This window comes from Elaeis guineensis, chromosome 10, assembly GCF_000442705.2.
Source record: "Elaeis guineensis isolate ETL-2024a chromosome 10, EG11, whole genome shotgun sequence".
NCBI classification, from domain to species: Eukaryota; Viridiplantae; Streptophyta; class Magnoliopsida; order Arecales; family Arecaceae; genus Elaeis; species Elaeis guineensis.
The window spans coordinates 18574396-18597824 of NC_026002.2; the positions used below are offsets into that span (position 1 = coordinate 18574396).

Sequence of the window (23429 nt, forward strand, 5' to 3'; positions counted from 1 at the left end):
GTATCATGAAAAACTCCAATGGAACATGTTTTTTTGCATACCCATGCAACGGCGAAAGGTAGCAACGGCACAGCCATTAATTAACATTTTCGTCCCTTCTGAAGAAGGGCTTGTCTCCATTCAACCTTCATATCAAATTATTTTCAACTTCCATTGCGAAAATTAAGCAGATGAGTGGTGGTTGGCAGAAAATTACTTACATTGTTGGAAAGAAAGATTGAAGCAGTACATTCTATGGCAATCACAACGTTCCTTTTACCCAATGCTGACATAAATAGTAAGTTGGTAACCTCTATATCAAGTTATTACCCGGCATTTTATACGTTGTGAAAGGTAATCTAGTGGCAGATAGTCTCAGCAGCTACTCTCAACAATCTGGTGTACTTAATAAATGCAAAGAAACCATCCCTTCAAAGGCTTAAATAAACAAGCATACAAAAAAGAAAGAAAGAAAAAAAAAAAAAAAAGAGAGAGAGAGAAACCTTCCAGTTGAATTAGCAGCAATGGTTTCCTGAAGTCTAAGATACTTGGCCTGAAAAGCAAAAGCATACTGATGATGATACAAAATTACAACTGTTAATCCTGAACGGGTTAAGGTCAAGCAAATGAATGATAGTTTTAGTATGTGCAGTTCAGAGTAGTCTAAGCTTGCAAAAAGCAGCCCAAGAGCACAAGCATCTAATAGGACTTTGGAGGCTTTCTATTCAACAACATGAAAAATATAGTGATAAGAACTGTTGGATGAAAGAGAAACAATTAACAAACTGTTCTAAGCTTCTGCTACCGTGTTTATCCCATTTATGAAATTACGAGTCATAATTAGCATTGATAGAATTACTGGCAAAGGGTAGTTTGCAAACTATGGATCAGAAACCAGTCAGTGGATGCACAATGTATGGAGGGGAAGGATGGCACATCCTGAAACCACTCGACCTTTCAAAAAAACAATAAAAATACCGAAAATGTAAGTTTAGCTTAAACAAGAACCAAAATTTAGAGTATCTCAATATATTCAGTAGTTCTGCAATCCATGTAATTTCCTAGAATTTAAGTGAACAAAAAATTTCCTAGAATTCATAAACACAATTTTTAGAAAATCAAAACTCAAGCATGATCATGGTGTTGCTGACAGTAAAATTCAGTTCCTACAGCTAGTTGTAATTCTCCTGATGTGTTACAAGAATTTTCCTCTTTATTTGAGCATTAATAGCATGAATCTGGCTATTGCATTCCCAGCATTGACCTCTTATCAACATATGAGAAGGGTTTTAAAATTTCAGTTATCAATAAATCTATTATATCATGCATGCAAGTTACTAACTCTACTATGAGTAATGCTGATTTCAAAACTCATAGTGATCAGATATTTATGTCAATCCTTCATGAAGTTCCATGACTCAAGCAACAGCAATCATCAGTCCACTTGCTAACAAGAAAATAGCAACAAAATATATAAACAAATGAAAGTTTATGTGGCATTATATTGGTGGAGTGTCATGTCATGTAGTCAATTAAGTTGTTGTACTAAGAATTTCTCCACGTTGATGTGGTGCTTCCATACTTCCTGATATCCCTATGAAAGCATTCCTCAAAAAGATAATTCTTATCAAAAGCAACAGTCATATGAAATGATTGCAGAAACAGTCAACTTATGTTGGATCCAAGCCAAGCAATGCCTCTTTTAATTTCTCATTCCTTTCCCTCAACAATATATTTACCAAGAGGACCAAGTCTTTGTAGTCTCTATATGAAACTACAAAAAGTCACAAAATAAATTTCAATCATATAATCCCACATATCCAAATTTTGAATGTGAAGATCGACTACTAAGCTGAATTGTGTTGATAATCATGAATCTTTGGACAACATATTACACTTTTTAATTTGGAAATTAGGCATTCAGAGAATTGATTTGCTGTCCCAAGATTTTTGCCACAATGTTATAGTGGTGCCCTTCAGGAAATATTCTTATGAAACAGTGTTAAAGCGTTGGATTTAAGACATGCACTGTTTTTTTTCTTTTTTGAAAAAAAAAAATGTGTTCATCAAGATACCACCTCTTTTCCTACCTTAAAAAAAAATAATAATAATAAAAAATACCACACTCAGAAGATTTTTTTTTTGTTTGAAAATTTAACTTAATTAGCAGATTCAGAAGATGGAAAACTCAGTGATTGGGTAGAAAAGCTGAAAGGTGCTAGAAGAATAATAACTAGATAAAAGTAAAGGTACATATCCCGACAAAAATAGTACAGACTCAAGGTGCGTGCATGAACAATAGAATACATGCATGACGATTTCGTTGCCAGCTTAAATGTAATTTAAATTTCAGTTCAAAACTGAACAAAATATACATGAAGATAGCTCGAGAAAACCAGACATACAAAACAATGTGCGGACATATTTGCCATTATGATCATTTTCTTAAAAGTTCCGATGGAACACTTGATAACAAAAGCATAAGCCACATCAGTTCTCACTACAGCTAGTCACTATGTTTTCACAGAAAGCAATATGCATATCATGGTGTACTAAAACATATACATCCCCATCTAGGTACATGATTTAGTTTAAAAGCTAAACTAAAGTGCGTTTGTGCGTGCGTGCGTGCGTGCGAGAGAGAGAGAGAGAGAGAGCAGTCTATATATGTTTGATTTCGAAAGGCTAAAGGTACCAAAGTTGCAACCATGATGATTCAGAAAGCGTGGGTTTCTTCCATACTGCTGCTTGGGGACTGCGGTAGAAATCCAGTCTCTCTAGAATTGTACTTGGGAAAAGATTGAAGCAGATGCTGAGAATCTAGCACCCAGCTGTTAATATCTTATGGTCAGTTCCCCTCCCCTCCCTCAGTAAATGACAAGTTAACTGCTCCCTTCTTTTCATTTAACCCTCTGGCCAGTAAATGGGAAATTTGACAGAACCGGTCAGAACACTGCAGTCACTTGCTGCCTTTTTTCCCCGACCTCCCATCAAAAACTAGGGTTCGGCCAGGGGCTTAAAGCAGCAGGCTTTTCAGGTGCCCCACTGCCAACACTAGTACTTGTCTCTGAGCTCAAATTGAAGCAAAACCAAAACACAAGCAAAAGACCACCAACCAACTCACATGCAACGAAAGTTGAAATCTCTCTCTCTCTCTCTCTCTTCAAAAGACTTAACATGATAAAATCTCTTGAAGAGCCTTGTAGTAATAAAAACCGTAATTCCAGTCAGTGGCCGGTCGAGGAATGAGCATGGCTTGTAGACATAGATATAGTGTTTGATAGGAAAATTCATGCATTGAGAGACATAAGACATGGAATGGGAATAAGTACATCTTTCTACATCAGATCTACATACTCCATTACATCACAAAGCTGAGCTAGGTAGAGACAAAGGAGATAAGAAAGGAGAAGAGAGGGAATGCAAAATGATGCTCGTGTACACGAACCTTGAATCTACTGACCTTTGGAAGCCTGTGAATCCCATTCCTCCAAGCTGATCACTCCATTTCCTTCTTCCATTCCTCTACCACCCACTTTTCTTCTCTCCTTCAAAGCAAAATCCAAGTTTAGCTACTCAAAATCCCATTTTTTTATTAACAAACCCCATATCAAAATGCTCCGTTTGTCGCTCTTCCACTTCCAAAACCTCCAATGTAACCACAAAGGTGGCCTAATGGCACCACCTTAGAAAACCTTCACTAAGTACGAACTCCAATTACCACCAAAAGTATCAATCCAACAACCAAATTGCATCATTACATCTATCCATATGCATCACCTTCTTCTCCTTCTTGATGAGAGAGCAACAATAAAAGAAAAGAGCTTCTTCTTTTCAATGAGAGAAACTTATGCTGGTAGTAGTAATTGATAATAGTAGTACTAGTAGAAATTGAGCTTGGAATTATCAGAAGGGTGGTCTAACTCCACCACCACCACCACCCCATCCATACGCATCACTGGGAAACTGATAATTCCCCATGTTTGCACCCAAATTATAGAAAGAAACGCCGCTGCCACCGCCGCCGCCGCCGGCCCCACATCCACCACCCTCGCCACCGCCACCGCCCGTAACGCCGGAAGACTGAGACTGAGATGCCGATGGCTGCTGTCCCTGCACCGCCGGTGGCGGCGCCGCCTCCTCCTCCCCCTCGATCGGCAGCCGCTCATACACCGCGTTAGCGAATGACGCCGCCATCAGCACGACCGGCCCGGCCGCCACCAGCGGCCCCACCACGCTCCCCCCGACAACTTGCCCCTGCCCGCCGGCGAGGAAGACGGTGAGTCCACTGGCCCCCGGTGGCGCCGGTGGCGGGAGGACGGTGCCGGTGAGAGAGAGGATCTCGAAGCGACCACGGAGGGTAGCCACCACGCTCCCCGGCGGAGACGCCCCGGGCTGGCGGAGGGCGACGTTGGCGACGGCGCCGCCGCCGCTGAGGACGCACACCCCGCGCCCCCGGCGGCGGGCGTACTCGGAGACGCACTCGACGACATCGGCGCCGCCAGAGACCTCGAGGACGTGGGAGCGGAGGGCGTTGGGGCTGTCGCGGGTCACGATGATAGGGGGCTTCGGCTTGTTCTTCGACCCCGGCGGCCGGCCGCGGGGGCGGCGGACGGGGCCTACCGCTCCTCCGCCACCCGCCTCTGCGGCGGCGGAGGTGGAAGGCTGCTCGCCGCCGCCCTCTTCAGGTGAGGACTTCATGTTCTTCTCCGGGGAGGGCTTGGACTGCTCCGGCGGGACGTGAGTTGAGGGCGGCGGTGGCGGTGGGGGTGGGCGGAGGAGGTGCTGGAGGTAGCGAGATGAACCTCCGCCGCCGCCGGAGTCCATTCCGGCCATCGCCGACACATCTACTCTCTCCCACCACTTGCTTGCCAGCTTTTCCTCTCTTCTTCTTCTCCTCTTCTACTAATCTTTCGAGCTCGAGAAGTGCTTCCAATCTCGCTCGTCTGTTAAAAATCTCACCTTTAGTGGCTTCCAATACAAAAGGCGAGACTTTTCTTCTTCCCCTGTCTCTATACTGTATTAAGGAGAGCTTGAGTTCTTCTGTAGCCGTCTCTTCTCCATCAATTCAAGCACTGCATCCAAACTAGACGATTTAGAATCCAAAACACTATTTTTTTGCTAAAACCAGCTCGCGAGTTCTCTGCCACCTTTTGCTATCCCTATTCTGATATATAGTGACAATAAAACAAATCCAATCAAAGCTCCAATACCAGTAGAGAAAGCCTTTTCTCACCATATATATCCTCTCCGAAAGAAGAAGAATAATAGAAATCTGAGGTGAGTCTAGCGTCAGAGAACCAAACACCAATAAAACCTTGCTCCTTTCCTCGTATATTTGAAGGACAGCATCAACTCATGAGCAAATCTTGGCAGGGGAGAAGAGACCATCGCAACCATGAAGTCCCCAGCCTTTCCTTTGCTATTTTCTTCGGGAGAGAGAGAGAGAGAGATTGGGTTTGAAGGGAGTTCCGAATGGGAGGGACCGAGGGAGACGGTGGAAAGTGTGAAATGGTATAATATTAAAATGGCATACGCTATTGGGGAGAGAGACAATAAAGAAACACCACAGAAACTGTATCTGTGTGCTAAGAGTATGCAAGCATGCCGGAAGCTTATATAAATAATGTGGTCTTTGTGAGTACCATATTGTACGCCACTACATATAATAAGGACTTAAGGTGTTATTTTAACAGGTGCATGGGATATTATATGAGTTGTTGGTGTTGTCTGTCTTAAATATAGGGGCTGGATGAAGCAATTCTAGGGGGACCAACGAGGGGGATGTGTGCTTTACTGTGGCTCTCAGGCCTGGTTAGGACTGGGGTAGGGCGCTTGACCAATCATGTGGGCAATTTTGTCTTTTTCTACGAAATAGGCCAGTGTAGCCTCATCTGGTTTGATATGCCATCGTCCACTCATAATTACCGCCAATGAAAAATATGGTAAAGATTATATTATTTCTGATAATATGAGTTTCAATTGAAAAATTATTTTCTCTGTATTGTGTTTGTTTTCTCCTGTTGCAATCTTCAAAAGCGAAGCTAATCTGTAAATATGCTGTTCTATATCAGGGATATATTGCAACATCTTGATTGAATCGCTGCATGTAACATTTAGTAGGAGTGTTCCTTTTATATATATATATATACACACACATATATATGTATGTTATTGCTTATCCCTCGACTACTATCTTTTTGGCACGTGAACATTAATTATATGTGTACAATATAAGTCTCCGAGTATAATGGATGAATTAATCTCCTTATGAGGCAATATCATAAGTCTGCAATCACTAAGAACCTCTCTGTTGGTTCTCAATAGGAGGCAACGATTAAGTTGAATTATGCCATGTTATGATGCTTGTTTACATGACATCGAAAGCTCATATTTCACGTCAATCTTTGAAGTTTCGACTAGTATAATACTTTATTAGCCACTACTGCATTTCTACTTTAGACTTAGATTGGCAAGATCAAAGTCAATCCACGTGATAGTTGAATTATGTTAAAAACGAGACGTTAAAATAAGTTTGCAAGAATATCTTATATGCACATCAACATACAATACAAGCAGCTAACTTGGATTATAGTGTTTGCGAAGTAGTTGCAACGGAAAATGAATTGAATAAAGATTGGGCATCAATATATCCATATTCATATTTATTTATAGTTAATAAAATAGGATGCAGATACAGATGTTGGTGCATATTATCTGACTTCATCATTATTTGGACACATAGTAGCAGGCTGTTATTTGAGATAAATATTTTTTCGGATTATATCGGCTCAAGACCGATCTATTTTTTTAATATTATCTGTTAATCGGCTTAATCCATAATTGCTTATAAGCTTAATGCTCATCTTGATTTGTTTCCGATCTCTATTATCTTATTTGGGTTATTGGCTGATTTGATTATTGACACTAAAGGCATAACGCTTAGTCCAAATAATTATTGATGTCAGCTATTTCATATCAGTCTGTTACCGACGTACCACCACACCTACGGATGATTATCTGATAGCTATTATTCAACTCAACCGTAACTATCTTCCAGTTGTATTCCAGCTTATTTGCCATATGGACAGCTGTCCCACGATCCCTGCATAGTCGACCATTCTGTTACAACAGCCTAACAATCTAACGGATCTCTAATGGCCTAATAAATTTTTCTTGAGGCTTAAGCGAGCTCCTTCTGTATAAAGGAAGATAGAGTGCTCTACAAAAAGTAAGTCATCTCCAAAAAATAAGTCAAAATCTATAGAAACAAAACTCTGATAATTTTTTCATTGAAGAATTAGAGTTCCCTCTACTTTTCTCTACTCTCAAACTTTCATTTCTTACTTTTTATTTTTCATTTCTATCATTTATTCTCAAGGCCTCTGCTGACTTAAGCATCGGAAGGCACTCCATAGTTTTAAGATTTACTTTGCAGGTTTCGTTCGCGGTCCATATCGACACAACCCTTAAATCTCCAACTCGATTAAATACTGACTTCATCTCCAGCGTCTTGCAGCAACAATAGATATTAATCATATATAAAAATTTATATTTATATTTATTTTAAATAGATACAGATATATATTAGATATTAAAAATATAAATATAAATATAGATATTAATGAGATATTTAAACTTTATGATCATATATTTAGAATAGAAAGCAAATAAAGCCAACAAAATATTAATATAATTATTTTTCTTAAAGTCTTTGAATACTACATAATATTAAATATAGAATTATAAATAGACTTGGATACCCAAATACGATAAGATCTATCCATATTTATATTTATTTTTTATTTGATGCATACAGTTATAAATATCTATATAAATATAGATATGGATATGAATATATATATATATATCTAAATTTATATTTTTTTATATAGATAGATTTGATAGAAAAATGGACCGTATTATTGTTGTGCTTTCTTTTTCTCCAATAAAATTAACTCGAATTGCAGCGTCACCTAATACACCTAACCATGTAGTCCCAATAATAAGACTTAATAAGACACCTCTGATCTTTGAACTATTCTCTGGGTCTAATCAATCAAAAACCTGGATACAGTAAAACAGGTAGAGTTACTACCCCACCATCAGCATGGGCTGTGGTGGGATCCATCAGTTGCATGGCTGTGATTGAGACCTGTCCATCAAAATTTTTCCTTCTTTGGGTCATGTCCCATTGCCGAGCAGCCCCCCTTGCCAAATTATGGCTCCCATCGTAGATTATATACACCACAAACAAAGTCAAAAGGAACCCAGTTTTTTGTGCTCGGACCCACAGGAACAGGCGCACGGATCACCCATCAGAATTGTGCTATGGACAGAATGACCAAAATACCCTTAGTGGGTCCGACCCAAAGGTGGTCTGGTCACCGATAGTTGGGTTAAGGGCCGGTTGCCGCCTTGCGTGGTGGATCCGTCACGTGCGGTCAACACGTCAAGGATGGATGGCGGTATTCCTGGCCGTAGAACTGTCAGACACGTGGAGGGCGGTCGGGGGCGTCGTCGGGACTTGGTCAACCTTATCTCTCTCTCTCTCTCTCTCTTCCGACCCCTACTGGCCGGGTGGGGAGGAGGCCCAGACTCCCCGGGCCGTGCTCCCCAAGGGATCCCTTGGATCCTCTCAAACATGAAACACCATGCACTTTGCAACATGAGTTGTCACAGATCGAAACGTGTCTATCATACTCTGATTTGTTCCTTGGCTTGGACGGCAAGCAGGAGCAAGAGGGTTCAATAACATGCATCAAGAATTACTGGGAGTTTGGTACCACCAACATGAGTTTAACTCCTATCTTCATCACAATTCAGGATTCCAATGATCTCCAGTAGATCTTGCTTGTATCATTCCGTAAAGAAAAGAAAGCTATCATTCATAAATACCAAATCCTGCCATAATTGCTATCTACTATGAACATAGAATAAAAATTGCTGTTTTGCCAATCCAGCCTTTTTGCTTAATTTATTTGAAATAATATCATGATTGTTATAACGAAACATAACAGGCAATACAATAATATGCTCAATACTCTGTTCATGAAATCAAGAACTTGCTTTTCCCTCCCTTCAAATCTCATACAGAGTTCTGAATGAGAATTTATTTAGTTGAATGCTTCAAATAATGACTTTTTTTTTTGAAAAATAATGATATTTCATTAACTAAATTTCTAAGCATAATTAAATACTTCCAAACCGTTGAAGTGGCCATTATTTTAAATTTTAGATCTATTTCAGAAAACTGCAGAAGAAAATGAAGTCTCTCATCCACTGAGGAATACCATTGTATCTCATTGAGTCAAGCAAGGTTTTTAACTATTTTGATGAATATATTATTCTTAAAGATATTCTTTTCTTAGATTGATATCATATGGGATGCTTTAATACCTAGGGTATAAAAATATGGTTGACTTTTATGTCAGTTAACTTGGCTTATGTTAATTACAATGGTTGCTCTGTAGAACCTAAATAATTATGCTTAAACTGAAGCCATGCCTGATATGTCTAAATTAATGTATTATCTTTTTATACTTTCAACATTTATAGTTTTTGTTGCCTGACAGGATATTTTAATAGCAAGAAAGAAATCAACAGGGTGTGGCAAAAAATGCAAGGGCGACAGTGTCAAAAAGAATCAATGCTTAGATCCATATACAAGTTCCTAACTTGTAATTTTAATAGAATGTAACCAACACTTTGATTGCTCTTTCACCAAGTCACAATACTTATTCTTTTGAAACCAAGCTACAATCTTTTAAATTAGTTATACATATTTTATATTCCTTTGCAATCATTATATGCTCTGGTTTGGAAATGATGTTAAAAATAGAAAGGCACCTGTACTAACTAATCTTTTATTCTATTAACTCTTAAACTTTCACTTTTAAGTTTTATTAAGATATAATATCAGAATAGAATTCAATTCTTATGTCGGAAGCACTTTGAAAAATAAAATTATAATATCCATTTTATTAATTCTTAAGCTGGTCAAGAACTACATTATCCACAGTAGATTAATATAAACATCTCCGCTATAATATCAAGTTCTTTTATGCTCATCAAAAAAAAATGTTTACTTTTTAATATATTTTTAGCTCTTCTATAAACCATAGGCAAGTGCTTTGTTTTATCATATGGAAGTTGCTTTTGGAGAAATTAATGAAACAAAGAACACTTCAAAACTAAGGACATACAGAATACCACTGTTTTTTTAATACTTGATGGGCTAATAACTAAATAAAAAATAAAAGGCTTAACCTTGGCATTGGTTCCAGCACTAAAGTAAGCTTGCTAAGTTAATGGATGCTAAAGCCTCTCCTAACAACTTTTCTCGAGAAAAAAAAGTAATGGGGATTAGTTCTATGCAAACTGTCGAGAGATGCTTTCCTTTTTTTATGCCCACCTGTTGGGAGTTCTGTTTTCCTTTTATTTTTTGTGTACTAGGACTGCTTTCACAAAGCACAAGATTTCACATGACTGTGGAAGAAAACTAAATGAAGCATTTACCAACTTCGTTCTAGCAAGATCCTATTAATCATGGAACCCAAGTTATAAGCTAAAAAAGACTCACTCATGAATTATAAAAAAGTTAAAATAAAATTCTTGTATCAACTCTTTTTTATTTATCTGATTTTTTTTATATCCCCTATCACAAGCTAGCTAGTATGTAATGCATGCACTTCAGTAGATGCGCTTTCTGCCAAAAACCATCTTATGATCATCTTTTTGATCAAAATCTTATGGTCATCTTAATCAGCAAGAAGCCAACACAATGGGTTTCATAACATAGGCTTTGGAGTTCTATTTCTTTACACTCTATTTAGCACTGTACCCAAAGTAGGGTGCTTTCCATGTCAGAGGCTAAGGGTATTCTATTGGGGTCATGCAGCACTATGAAATCATGCAGCTGGCTTTAACCACTGGTATTTGGAGGGTGAAGAACATACATAGGTTGGAATGGAGTATCAAACTGCCTTTTCACTCTAAAATGAGCATGAAACTAAGATGTACTAATTTTTAGTTAGGGTGTCTTGAAATTGCCACCTCTTCTTGGGGTCAATTAAGACTATCATGTACCAATTTTCAGCTTAGTCAAATCTCCAGATCTCATATATCAAATCCTCATTCAATATTCTATTATTTTAATTTAAAATCCTTAAATTTATAAGTTATTCATGCATAGCCAAATGGACGATATATCTATGTTGATAGTAACCCAAAGTTAAAACTTCCACTTCAGGTTAAATGCCATTTACAGGGTGGCTTCTAAACCTATGCTGCCATTGGATTCCTTGAAAACATTATTTAACAACGGTAAAAGATGTGCAAATAGTTAACAAAATTAAATATTTTAATATGGGGAACCACCAAAATAAAAAGAAGTATGAGCAAGTTTGACACAAGTACAGCATTTCAATATACTAATTTATCAACTATAGCATAGGAGCAAGTTGCGCATTTATTAATGGACAGAGCAGCGCACTTTGTTGTCATTGACGGTGAAAATTCATGTGCTTTTAATTATTTATATTTGTCGTGTTTCTCAATCTAATCAATTGCATTGATCCGGATAAGATCTTTAATTTCAATAACTTTAACCGAGCTGACTTCAACACTATACCTAATATTTTTAAAGCGAACTAGATCTATACTTTAATCCATGAGATTAGAAATGATTGCATCCTCTTCCATTGCTGGTCTTAATCTACGATCTAATGTAGCTCTATCTCGAGATGCTTACTTTTAAAAGTTTAAAGCAGAGAAATAAAAAAATAAAATACATAATTTAATTAGGTGAGGCTTTTAGTTTAATGAGCCACACCATGTGAACAAACCTCACCAGATGAGAAGGCTTTTAGGTTTTTCTCCGTTCAAAAACAGGCGGCAGCTTGGAGAGCAAATCCAAAGACACGTGTTGGCATATTGACTCAGCAGTATTGAACTCTGTCCAACGCATCTTGCGCCCAATCCCAGCTCGGATGGAAAGGCTCAAAAGCATGGAGGCCAGCTACTCTTAGCTAGTGGGTGGCATCAGTGACACGTGGAGTGAAATAATAGGTTAGAGTCATCAAGTGCCACGTGGATACCACTTGTGGGGCAGGCGAGTTTGTTGCTCGGTCTGCAAGTTGGGTCGTGGGCTCCGTGGTCACGTGACCATGCTGGTCTACCGGGAGAAAGGCCATAGGCATGTAGAGTGCGAAGTCAGTACCGGGACCCAAACCCTATTAGAGTGGGAAGACAGTGGTCACGTGACTATGCTGTGCCAGAGACCCCTCAATTCAATTATTTATCTTAAATTAGCTAGTACGTAAGTCTTCAATTCAATTACGTCTTTATTTATCAATAATGTATCTTAGGTAAATTACATATTTTTTAATATGAAAATGGTACAAGGTTATGAGGAAGGAATTTTGGATTTGAACGTGGGAGTCGTAAAGAGAGGAGACCAAAGTAGAGAAGAGAAGGAAACAAATTAAATCATCTAATTTATTTTTTTTCTCCATAATTTTTTTACTTATTTTTGATTATGAATTATGCCTACTCTCTTTTAGGTTACTTGATCCTCCTTGAGGAGACATTTATTGAACCGTCAATTATGGAGACTATTAATACAATGCAAGCTAAGGGAACTAAGGATTGGGCACCTACAAAAGGTGGGACTTTAGATGATATAAATATTATAGCCATTTACTGTAGTTTATCAATATGGGCAAGCAATCAAGCACAAAGCCTTCTCCCCCGTATTATTGTTGCTGCCTCTCTGTGCATGAACAATTGTCAGTAATTGATCAGCGAGGGTGGATGGGCAAATAATGGGTTGGCATGTCCAAAGAATAGTATCGTATCTAAATTATTATTATTTTCCTTTAGCCCCTCTTTATTCCTCAACTTACTAGTATAAGGATGTCCTTTTTCTTTTTTTTTTTTTTTGTTTGTATTTTGAGAATTATAGAATCACATGCATATAAACCTACTGGCTGTTGCAAATGAATAAACTCTTCATATGTTGATGGCGAGATGTCTTCTTAGACATCCCAAGATCTAAAACTTTCCATTTTCCATCTCTTAATTACCCTGATCACTTATAAATCTTGATTTTTTAATTTTTAATTTACTTTTTAGTATGAATTTTCTCTAAGTTTCTTTTGTAATAAAATTCTGGAGTTCTTAATCAGAACATTACATAAAACTCGCCATTCATGATCGAACCCAACCCGAATCGTTTCTTATCCTACTTTGGCCTAATTGCACCCAGAAGAAAAACATATTTTTCAAATTTTATCATGTTTACTGAAAATTTATGTTGATTTTCCCTAAATAGGATACTAGACCTTGTCCTATGCACCCCAAACCATATTCTAATTCTCTCATATCATCTATCGACCTACATCCTTCATCATACTTAAAAAAAGTTTTCCAAGGATACTTAGGAAAACTACACTTGAGAGGCCGGCTAGCCTGATAAGAATTCTAGGGCAAATTTTTGATGTGTCCTTTGTTCTCTTTATTCCCTTTCATCAAGCCCCATCAAATCCAAACAACCCTCCATCACCATTCATATGGCATTAAGTCTCAAGATCTCAGTTATATTAAATGTGCTCTTTTCTTAAACATCACTCCATTCTTAGAACCATGATCATAGATTTTTTTTTTTTGACACTTGACACGCTGTCCTCCTAAAATTATCCTATAACTAAACACTATTTTCCCTAATGTGTCCTTTATACACATTCTTATTTTAAGCTAGTTCTCCGGCACCCTAATCCACTTCCTAATATAAGAAAGGGAGCTTTGTCCATGCCAAGTTAGCTCCCTAGTCTAACCTGCAAAGGCTTTGTACAAGACAAACAATAACTTCTATTATTATTATTATGGCAAATAAGGATTCATAAAGCCAACCTCAAATAGTTGGGAAGAAATTATAATCATGCTTAATCATTGTCTAAGTTCACAAAAATATTTTGATGCCTCCGAATTGTTTTAGTGGCCATTATTGTAAATTTTAGATATATTTTAAAAATAAAGTAGAAAAAAGAAGTTTGCTTCTACCAAGAAATATCATTGTATAAAATTGGATGAAGGAAAAAGTTTAATTGTTTACGCTGGTATGTAATCCTGTAAAGATATTTGTTTCTTAAATTGAATCTGTCTATTCCTCAAGGGTAGACTTTGATACCCATGAATTGGTCTTGATCAAAACCTAGCTAGGATATGCTCTGAGGTATCTTTGGAGGGTCATGTAACCTGACCAAACTAGCACAGCATACAAAACATGCTTTAGGATCATGAGTCCAGGTGGAGTGGGTAGAAAAAAAAGGGTTGTAGCAATGGACTCTGATCTCATTTTGGGGTTATCCGATCATTCATTAGGAGATGGTTGTTGAGCTATCACTTGTCGAAACGCTATTAATTACAGTGAGAAGCAAGACAACTGATGGATTAATGATTAAGGCAGTTGGGACAACTATAAAATGGTGGGTCATCTGCTAATACCGAAATTAGAGACAAGTTTTGTCTCATCCCTTAGGGCTCGTTCCTTCTTGATTATGATAAGGATACCAACCCAAGGAGCAAAATCTAATGTCCACCATTATGTAGCAGATGAACAGAAGACAGTTGCAAAGTACTTATATCATCACCACTAGTCCAAAACAGGCATATCAAACAGTGAACAATGCGGGCATTGAGCACCCTAGCTCAAATACAAAATAGGACAAAATTTATGTTTGTACTCCGCATGTGCTGAGAAGATACAAGCACCATGTCATGCATTTATCTACAAGATATCAGGGCTACATTTTTATTATTGAGTAGAATATTTGTGCTACATTAAGGTCTCCCATTTGCACAACAAAAGGTCATCAAAATACTTGAGTCTAAGCAACAAGTCTTATTGATGTTACTAGTTAGAAGAAAACAAAGTGATTAAGCATACGCGAAGTATGCATCTGGGAAAAAAAACATATATAAAGAACAGCAATGTCAAGAAAAGCAGAAACTCAACCAACAAATCAGCAATTTAGATGAATCCAATAGCTGATTCTTGGCCTCCTTTGTCTTCCCATATATCAAGCCAATTTCCTGTTGCAATGTACCAGTTCCATAAAATTAGCCTCCCAGCAAAATTACTAATATAATCTTACTTTAAAATAACTTATTCCCATTTTGAAGGATCAAAAAATACTGCCTAAGGATCAGGAATAGGCTTTCTTTTTTCAAGATAATGATCTGAGGCTGCAGCTAAAGCTGCCCTCTCCTAAAGCATAAAAAGTTTCCAATGCATGAATACTTAAATCATAGACATCTTGACACTAGCATCAATAGTGAACCATAACCTATGGAACCATCAGACCCTTAAGAGAAATTTCACCTCAAGTTAACAGCATAAATTGTAAGAATCAGACTAAGTAATTTCAAAACCAAAACATTTCAAGCATCCAAGCCCAAGAAACAATAGTTTCCAATATCGACAGCTGATGTTGGGTGGATGTCTGGCCAGGACACCACCTCCCAAGATCCTTTTAGTACCACGCGATGCAGTAGGAAGAAAGAAGAAACAAAACAAAAAGAAAAACAATCAAAATACGTGGATCAACCACAAAAGGGCTCGCCTCTACGGGGCATGCAAACTTCACTATGAAAAAGAAATTGTACAAGAGGAGACCTCACCCTCAACCCCTGTACACCCAATTCTCTCTCACCTGAAGTTCCCCTCACAAAAGCTCTCTCTCTCTTGGAAACCCCCCTGAACCCCTGAAGTGCCTGACGATCGCTGTCCAGGAGCCTCCTGCTCCTTCTCTCACAGCACGTCCGCCTCTCTCTCTCTTCAATCGGATTCGTACGGCTCTGTACGGCGAGAAACCCGAATACCTGCCTCTCTGTTTCGTCACAGGACCCTTTTAAAGGGTTAAACAGGGTTTAAATCTAATTAGATTAGGTTTAAGAGTCCTAAACAAGCCAAATCAACGTTCCAGACCGTCGGATCAAGACCGGAAGCCCTCTGGGCCCTTAGATCGCGTTCCGGTCCACGAAATAGTGCCATGGACCGCGAGAAACGGGTGAAAAACGCCCACGCGGTCCACAGGCCCCGCCGTGGACCGCCCGGTCCACGGTGGACCGGGGCAAAGGGGCCGCGGGCCTGGGTCGCGCGTCCCTCGTCGGCCTGGGTCGCGCGTCCCGCGCGCCGCCGCCGCCGCCTGCGGCCACGCCGCTGCCGCCCGCCGCCGGTCACCGACAGTCCTCCGTCGCATCGATTCTCGTGCCGACTTCAAAAGCTCGTATCTCCTCCATCCGAACTCCGATTCAAGTGATCTTGGTCTCGTTGGACTCCGTTTTTCACCGCGAACCTCGCTGTAGGCTCAATGTGGACTGAATCTCGAGACGTCAAATCCTAACAATCTCCACCTCGACTCGATATTCGACCTCCTCCAAACTCCGAGAGCTTCTGGATCTCCTCGCCCCCATGCCCTGGGGCAATCGCCTGCTAATCATGGATGGGCAAACATGGGAGTCGAGCTAGGCTGCTCGATCCCATCTCCATCGTATGCTGTGCTCCTCCTGACCTGAGATCTGCTCGGGGCATCATCCTGCGGCAATAAGAATCTTACCTTGCGACGTCGCCTCTCGTCCTCCCGAGTCTCCTGTCTCGTGCCCGATCCGCCTCGTGGACCTCCACCTCGCTCTGGGCTCCACCTGGCTCCCAATGCTCCACCTCGCACTGGGCTCCCTACCAGGTAATAATGTCCTCTGCTCCCCTTCTTCCCCTCCAGCACAATCCTATCGCCGCGTAGCACCATCAGGATTCCTCCACCAGCTACCGTCCTGTAGCCTCTCGAATCCAGTCTGCTAAGTGAGATAAGATTCCGCTTGAAATCGGGTATGTATCGGACCTCCTCCAATCTCCTCACTGCACCATCATGTGTCCTCCAGCTGACCGTCCCAATGCCTCTGATCGTACAGCTCGATCCATCCGGCAGATATACAGTGCCCTCACTGTTCTCCAGGGAGTCAAGCTACTCCTCTCTGCAACATACATGATAGGGGCATGCAGAATCTAATATCCACTACTGGAAAGAAGTAGATACCTCGTCAGATATCTCCAGGACATCTCCATCTGAATCGCTGCCGGCCGTCGCTACAGCAGCCACCGTCCGATTTTTCAGTTGAGGGCAATCTCTGGCTAGATGCCCCAACTCCTCACACCGGTAACACCTGGTTTTGCTCAAGTCCCTCCTGGACTTAGACTGCCCTCGTTGCGATCTCCTATCGCTCCGTCTACCGCCTCCTGCACCTCCAGAAGCCACCAAAGCTGAGCTATCGCCACCTGAGCTCGAACCTAGGTTCTCCCTCCTGAGAACCTCGTTCTGGAGTACCGCCGCGGTGACCTCGTCCATCTTGATAGTGCTCTTCCCCACTAGAAGAGCAGTCACCAAGGACTCGTACGAAGAGGGAAGCGACACCAGCAAAACCAGCGCCCTGGTCTTCTCCTCAACGTTCTCGCCAACGCTGAGAAGGTCGGTGAGGATCTTCTGGAAGTGGCTCAGATGCTCCTGCACGCTCTGTCCCTCAGTCATCCGCAGTTGGTAAAACTGCCTCCAGAGAAAAAGAGTGTTGGTGAGAGACTTCACCATGTACAACTCCTCGAGCTTCGACCACAGCATCGTCGAGGAAGTCTCGCTCAGCACATGGATTACCATCTCATCCGCCATCCGCCAGGTACATGCGGATGGTACTCACCGCCTGCATCTGTAGCCGTTTCCAATCCTGCACCTCCATGATGGTCGGCTTCTCATCGCACAAGAGAGCATCGATCAACCCCTGTTGGATGAGCACGTCCTTCACCCTTGCCTGCCACAAGGAGAAATTGCTCTTACCATCGAACTTGTTGATTTTCATCTTGATTGTTCATGTTTTCTCCATCTTCAGTCTTGCTCACCACCACTGCAATCTGCATCCTTGTACCGCCTTGCTCTGATACCACTTGTTGGATGGATGTCTGGCCAGGACACCACCTCCCAAGATCCTTTCAGTACTACGCGATGCAGCAGGAAGAAAGAAGAAACAAAACAAAAAGAAAAACAATCAAAATACGTGGATCAGCCACAAAAGGGCTCGCCTCCACGGGACATACAAACTTCACTATGAAAAAAAAATTTTACAAGAGGAGACCTCACCCTCAATCCTTGTACACCCAATTCTCTCTCACCTGAAGTTCCCCTCACAAAAGCTCTCTCTCTCTTAAAAACCCCCTTGAACCCCTGAAGTGCCTGACGACCGCTGTCCAGGAGCCTCCTGCTCCTTCTCTCACAGCACGTCCGCCTTTTTCTCTCTTCAATCGGGTTCGTACGGCTCTATACGTCGAGAAACCCGAACACCTGCCTCTCTGTTTCGTCACAGGACCCTTTTAAAGGGTTAAACAGGGTTTAAACCTAATTAGATTAGATTTAAGAGTCCTAAACAAGCCAAATCAACGTTTCAGACCGTCGGATCAAGACCGAGAGCCCTCTGGGCCCTTAGATCGCGCTCCGGTCCACGGAATAGTGCCGTGGACCGCGAGAAACGCGTGGGAAACGCCCACGCGGTCCACAGGCCCAACGCCCACACGGTCCACAGGCCCCGCCGTGGATCGCCCGGTCCACGGTGGACCAGGGCAAAGGGGCCGCGGGCCTGAGTCGCACGTCCCGCGCAGGACTGAGTCGCGCGTCCCGCGTGGGCCTGGGCCTGGGTCGCACGTCCCGCGCGGGCTTGGGCCTGGGTCGTGCATCCCGTGCCGGCCTGGGTCGCGCGTCCCGCGCGCCGCCGCCTGCGGCCGCGCCTCTGCCGCCCGCCGGCGGTCCTCCGCGGCATCGATTCTCGTGCCGACTTCAAAAGCTCGTATCTCCTCCATCCGAACTCCGATTCAAGTGATCTTGGTCTCGTTGGACTCCGTTTTTCACCGCGAACCTCGCTGTGGGCTCAATGTGGGCTGAATCTCGAGGCGTCAAATCCTAACAGCTGAATAATTAAAAGGCATGTTTCTTAATTTCTTTTTCTTGAGAGAAAAATCTTAAACAAGTAGGAGAAAAGATTAACTGGATCACTTTGTTGGATAACTTATAAACAAATCGGTAAACACTGTGTACTGCACATAAACAATAGGAAAAGTGGCTTTAAAATATGGGAGGATTTTACATTCATCTGAAAATAAATCTAGAACATGATTATAAACTTAAAAATATATAAATATTACATGTTTGCAGTCCCTTTCATATTTCTTTAGAATAGCTTGGAGGGAATCCATCTTTTCTCCCTTCTGGGAGTTTTTGTTGTATCTTTTGAGTTTACTCTCTCTTACAGACTGCTCAATTAATTATCAGGTCAAAGTTTAGAGATTCCATAGTCATTTTTTGACTTTATAGGCACAGCCATGAAGTTTGTAAATATGCAAATCAAGTTTAGGTTCAAAACATAGATATCAGCATAGCTAAATAGAGATCTGGTTCCAATTCAAAGACTTGAAGTTCATTTTTGTTGCCTTGTAGTGAAGGTTCCATATTCCAGAACTACGATGGCAAATTGGTTAACTTAAATCCAAGGCCCTGTGTTAAAAATGTAGACAGTCAAACTTGTTTGCTGGGAGCAAGGGCACTTTTCCATAGTAGAAAGATCAGATTGGTTGAAGCAGGGTTTATATCCAGGATGAGGATCTTGAAGGTCTCCCAGCCTAGGAAGCACAGATATGATATGGGAGACATGGGTACAGTATGATACGGATATGAAATACGACAAATTTTTAAAAATATAGCAGCCATTTTGCTATATGGATACGCAGTATGGTACGATACGGATACATATCCGACACTTGTATGGCAGCCATTTTGCCGTATCTATGCTTCCTAGCTCCCAGCTGACTTGAAACTTGGAAGTCAAGTTCCCAGATCTAAGCATTGATCAAGCAAAAACTAAAGAAATCTCGAGCTTAGGAAAGTGGTAGTTCAATGTTACAAAAGCAACCAGGCCCAAGATCTGAAAGATATTTTAGCATGATCACTTCATAAATAATCTTGATCCTCACAATTTTTTGCCTACCGATCATTTATGACAACCTCTTGGAGTTTACATGAACTGACAAAGCAATTAGTGAATGCTCCCTCCAGCATATGCTAAACTTATAAGAAAGAGCTTTTTTATTGTTTAAAGAGGGCGGCAGCTAGAATTTTTAAGAAGATATTACAACACTATTCCTTGCATTGGTTAGCTAAGGCAAGGATGAGCCATTACTAAGACTATCCAATCATGAGCATCAACTCTATTCTAGATGCACAAGAACTAAGAATGAGTTGATACAATTCAAATAAAAGCATCCTACTAGTAAATCATACTTTAAAAATCTACCATATATAATTATGGGGAGAAAAGGGTGTGGCCTTAAATTATCACTACATGGCCCAAACTTAACTTTGGCACCCCCAAGCAGAAGAAAAGATCAAGATTTCAGCCTATTGACAAACCCAACTTCTCCACTTTAGCTTAACAGCATCAAATAAAACACTGAAATTTGCATATTTCTGAATGATGTACAATTTGGGATTCTTGCACCAAAAAGGCACACATTCTTCATGTTTAGAAATAAAAAGGTGCATTTATAGTTTATAACCACCAATAAAGATGGGTGGCAATGTAAAGTTGAAAGATTGATACAGAAATGAAAAAGTTTATATAAGAGCTAACCAAGTAAAAAAAAAGAGTCGGATCACTGGAGAAAGGAAATATCAGAACCATGGTGGCATACAACTTCATTTCATCACCATCTCAACAATGACTGTATTAGCACTGGAAGAAGTTATAGTTAACTAGAATTCATCCAAGAGTCCAAATTCTATCAAAATGTCACCATGGACAACCACCAACAAGCAGGAGTCCTCGATCATCAGGTAAACTATTATAGCCTAGAGTGCCACAAATGCCACCTAGAACCTGAGATCATAACACAAAATCCATTGCAATTGCAGGGAAACTTATTTATGTATGTGGTACTTTTCAAACTTCAAATCCTTGTCTAACTTCCTATCTTTTCCAGCCAATTGCAATAACTTCATGGCAACAACCTTGGTAAATGTTCGTTTTGGAAAACCATAAAATGTACTGCTTGCTATCTTCCTACTGGTTCTTATGAAATTAACAATACACCCTTGTCAGTTGCTTAAGGCTATAGAAGTGAAACACCACCTTTCTTTGCAAGCATATCCTATGTTCTTCTCACAAATAAGCTTAGGTCCACCTAGAGGCTGGTTCATTGAAATATTTCTGTCTAAATTACACCAGATGCTGTACATGTAACATCCACATATGCACTTACTTAACTAAGCATAAGTATTTCCACATCTTCACCAAATAGCAAAAATTCCCAGACTTCTGATGGAAGTCCCAAGGCAAAAATCCCCACTCTGTTTCTCTTAAGACTTTAGTACAGCCATTAGTAAGACTATCTAAATAGCCACCAGAAGTCCTCTTGGAATGCTTGCAGCTTATTTTCGGTTCTAACTTTGTTGTTTCATATTTGTATAAAAAAGCTAGTTTTACAACTACATGTGCTACTTAGATGTGTTGAATAGTCTCGTGATTTCATTGTGATGCAGGAAACTGTCATATTTCTAATTACAAGTTATCAGATTTTTCAGTGGCAAAAAAATTAAAAGAATTACAGACAATCTGTCAATGCAAATTAAGTGGTTTTCATGATGAATCTGATCATAGTTGCCCTGCGTCGTGTTCATTTCAATATCAAAGATCCAACTATTCATGATAAATGATTAAAAGAATTGCCTCTCTCTCTCTCTCCCTCCCTCCCCCCACTTCAAATTACTAATTCCCATCATCGCAATGGCAAGCAATAATCAAAAAAACAAATTTCATAACAAAAGTCATCAAAACCCTAAAACCACAACAGTGCAATCAAAATGGGTTGACCAACAGAAACTGCAAGGAAATACCAATCATCCTAGAAAGTGATTATCTTGGAGGTTGGAAAGAGCAGGAAATCTCATTATATCTCATATTTGCGTTCTAAGAAGACCTACTTATGAAAATTTGATTTTTAACTGAATCTTGAGCTTTCTTGAATTAATAATTTTCACCATCACATCGCCTATCAATAAAACTCCCAAAAATTAGCGACCAAAAGATCGAAATAAAACATTAACCCGGTAAAATTCAAAGAAAGGAAAGATTAGAAAGAAGGGCAAGCCATGAGAAAGATTACCTACTGCTCCTTCTTGGACTTGCTGGCGGGCTTGACCCAGAGGAAGTAGGCGAGTGTCCCCGCCACCGCCCACGAGGCCAGGTTGCTCCCCCCTCGTAGTCCCCCCATGGCGTTCCCCACGAAGGACCGCACGTTCCCCAGATTTCTCCTCCACTCGCTGCTGGCCATGAGATCTTTTGGGATGGTTTCGGGGTGATGTGGATTCTCGCTCTGGGATTTGAACTCCTGGGAGCGACCTCTAGCTAGGGTTTTGGGTTCCTCCGAAATCCAAACAGGGGCTTCTCTGGCCCGCAAGGAGGGCAGGACGTGTCCCGGTCCGGCTTCAGGTCGGGCTCTGGGGCTACGACAGCAGGTATCGGTCACCACTGAAAATAGAGTTTTTTTTTTTTTTTTTTTTGATAACTAAATAGAGTTCCTTCGTATCCACAGCGACAACAGATTGATCCACGTAGCACAATCAATAGGATAGATATTTAATGTTATATTTTTTTTTTTCAAATTTATTTTAATAAAAATAATTTTTTATAAAATAAAAAAATAAATATTATTATTATTTTTTAATATTTTATATATTTTTTATTAATATATATAATATTTTAAATAATATATATGACTTCTTATATTTTTATATGGTATCCTGAATAATATATACAGCTTCTTCATACCTTATATGGCTTTCTATGAATAAATACTAAATATTAAAATCCATGCGGTGTATAGGGTAACAAAAAAGAGATGGAAGTATATGAAAGAAAAATTATATATTTTATTAAAATTAAATAAAATAATAATTGAAACTAATTAATTAGTTTAATATTGAAAATAATTAATAAATATTTTTTTAATTATTAATATAAATTTTTTATTAAATTATAATAAATAATATTAAACATTCAGAATGTCACTTGTCAAACACTCAAATATATCACTTGTCAAAAGATCACCAATCTGATCCTTCTTATTAAATGATAATAAATCATGCTAAACACTCAGAATGTCACTTGTCAAATATTCAGAATGTCACTTATCAAAAGATCACCAACATGATCCTTCCTTTTATATATTATATTAGTTTATATCTTAAATAATATATATAACCTTTTATAAATATATATGACATCCTAAATAATGTATATAGTTTTCTGATGCCTTATATGATTTACTGTCAATATATATGACATTATGAATATTATATATG

At 39.9% G+C, this 23429-nt stretch overlaps 2 protein-coding genes across 2 annotated transcripts; both read right to left on the reverse strand.

Moving 5' to 3' along the window:
* Positions 1-3298: 3298 nt before the first annotated feature.
* LOC105052871 (AT-hook motif nuclear-localized protein 16-like) lies at positions 3299-5576 on the reverse strand. Its single transcript, XM_073244870.1, has 2 exons — positions 5216-5576; positions 3299-5054 (listed from the first exon to the last, which is right to left on the reverse strand). The coding sequence occupies exon 2, from the start codon at positions 4813-4815 to the stop codon at positions 3886-3888; it is 930 nt and encodes a 309-aa protein (XP_073100971.1). The 5' UTR covers positions 4816-5054; positions 5216-5576; the 3' UTR covers positions 3299-3885.
* Positions 5577-15078: 9502 nt separating this feature from the next.
* LOC140852092 (uncharacterized) lies at positions 15079-22541 on the reverse strand. Its single transcript, XM_073244876.1, is given in 2 exon segments — positions 15079-15247; positions 22232-22541. Coding segments are annotated over 2 exon segments (237 nt in total). The 5' UTR covers positions 22400-22541; the 3' UTR covers positions 15079-15178.
* Positions 22542-23429: the final 888 nt, after the last annotated feature.

What these genes read in the sequence shown, in the direction of transcription:
- LOC105052871 (XM_073244870.1), bottom strand. Translation starts at nt 4,815, where the DNA reads ATGGCCGGAATGGACTCCGGCGGCGGCGGAGGTTCATCTCGCTACCTC.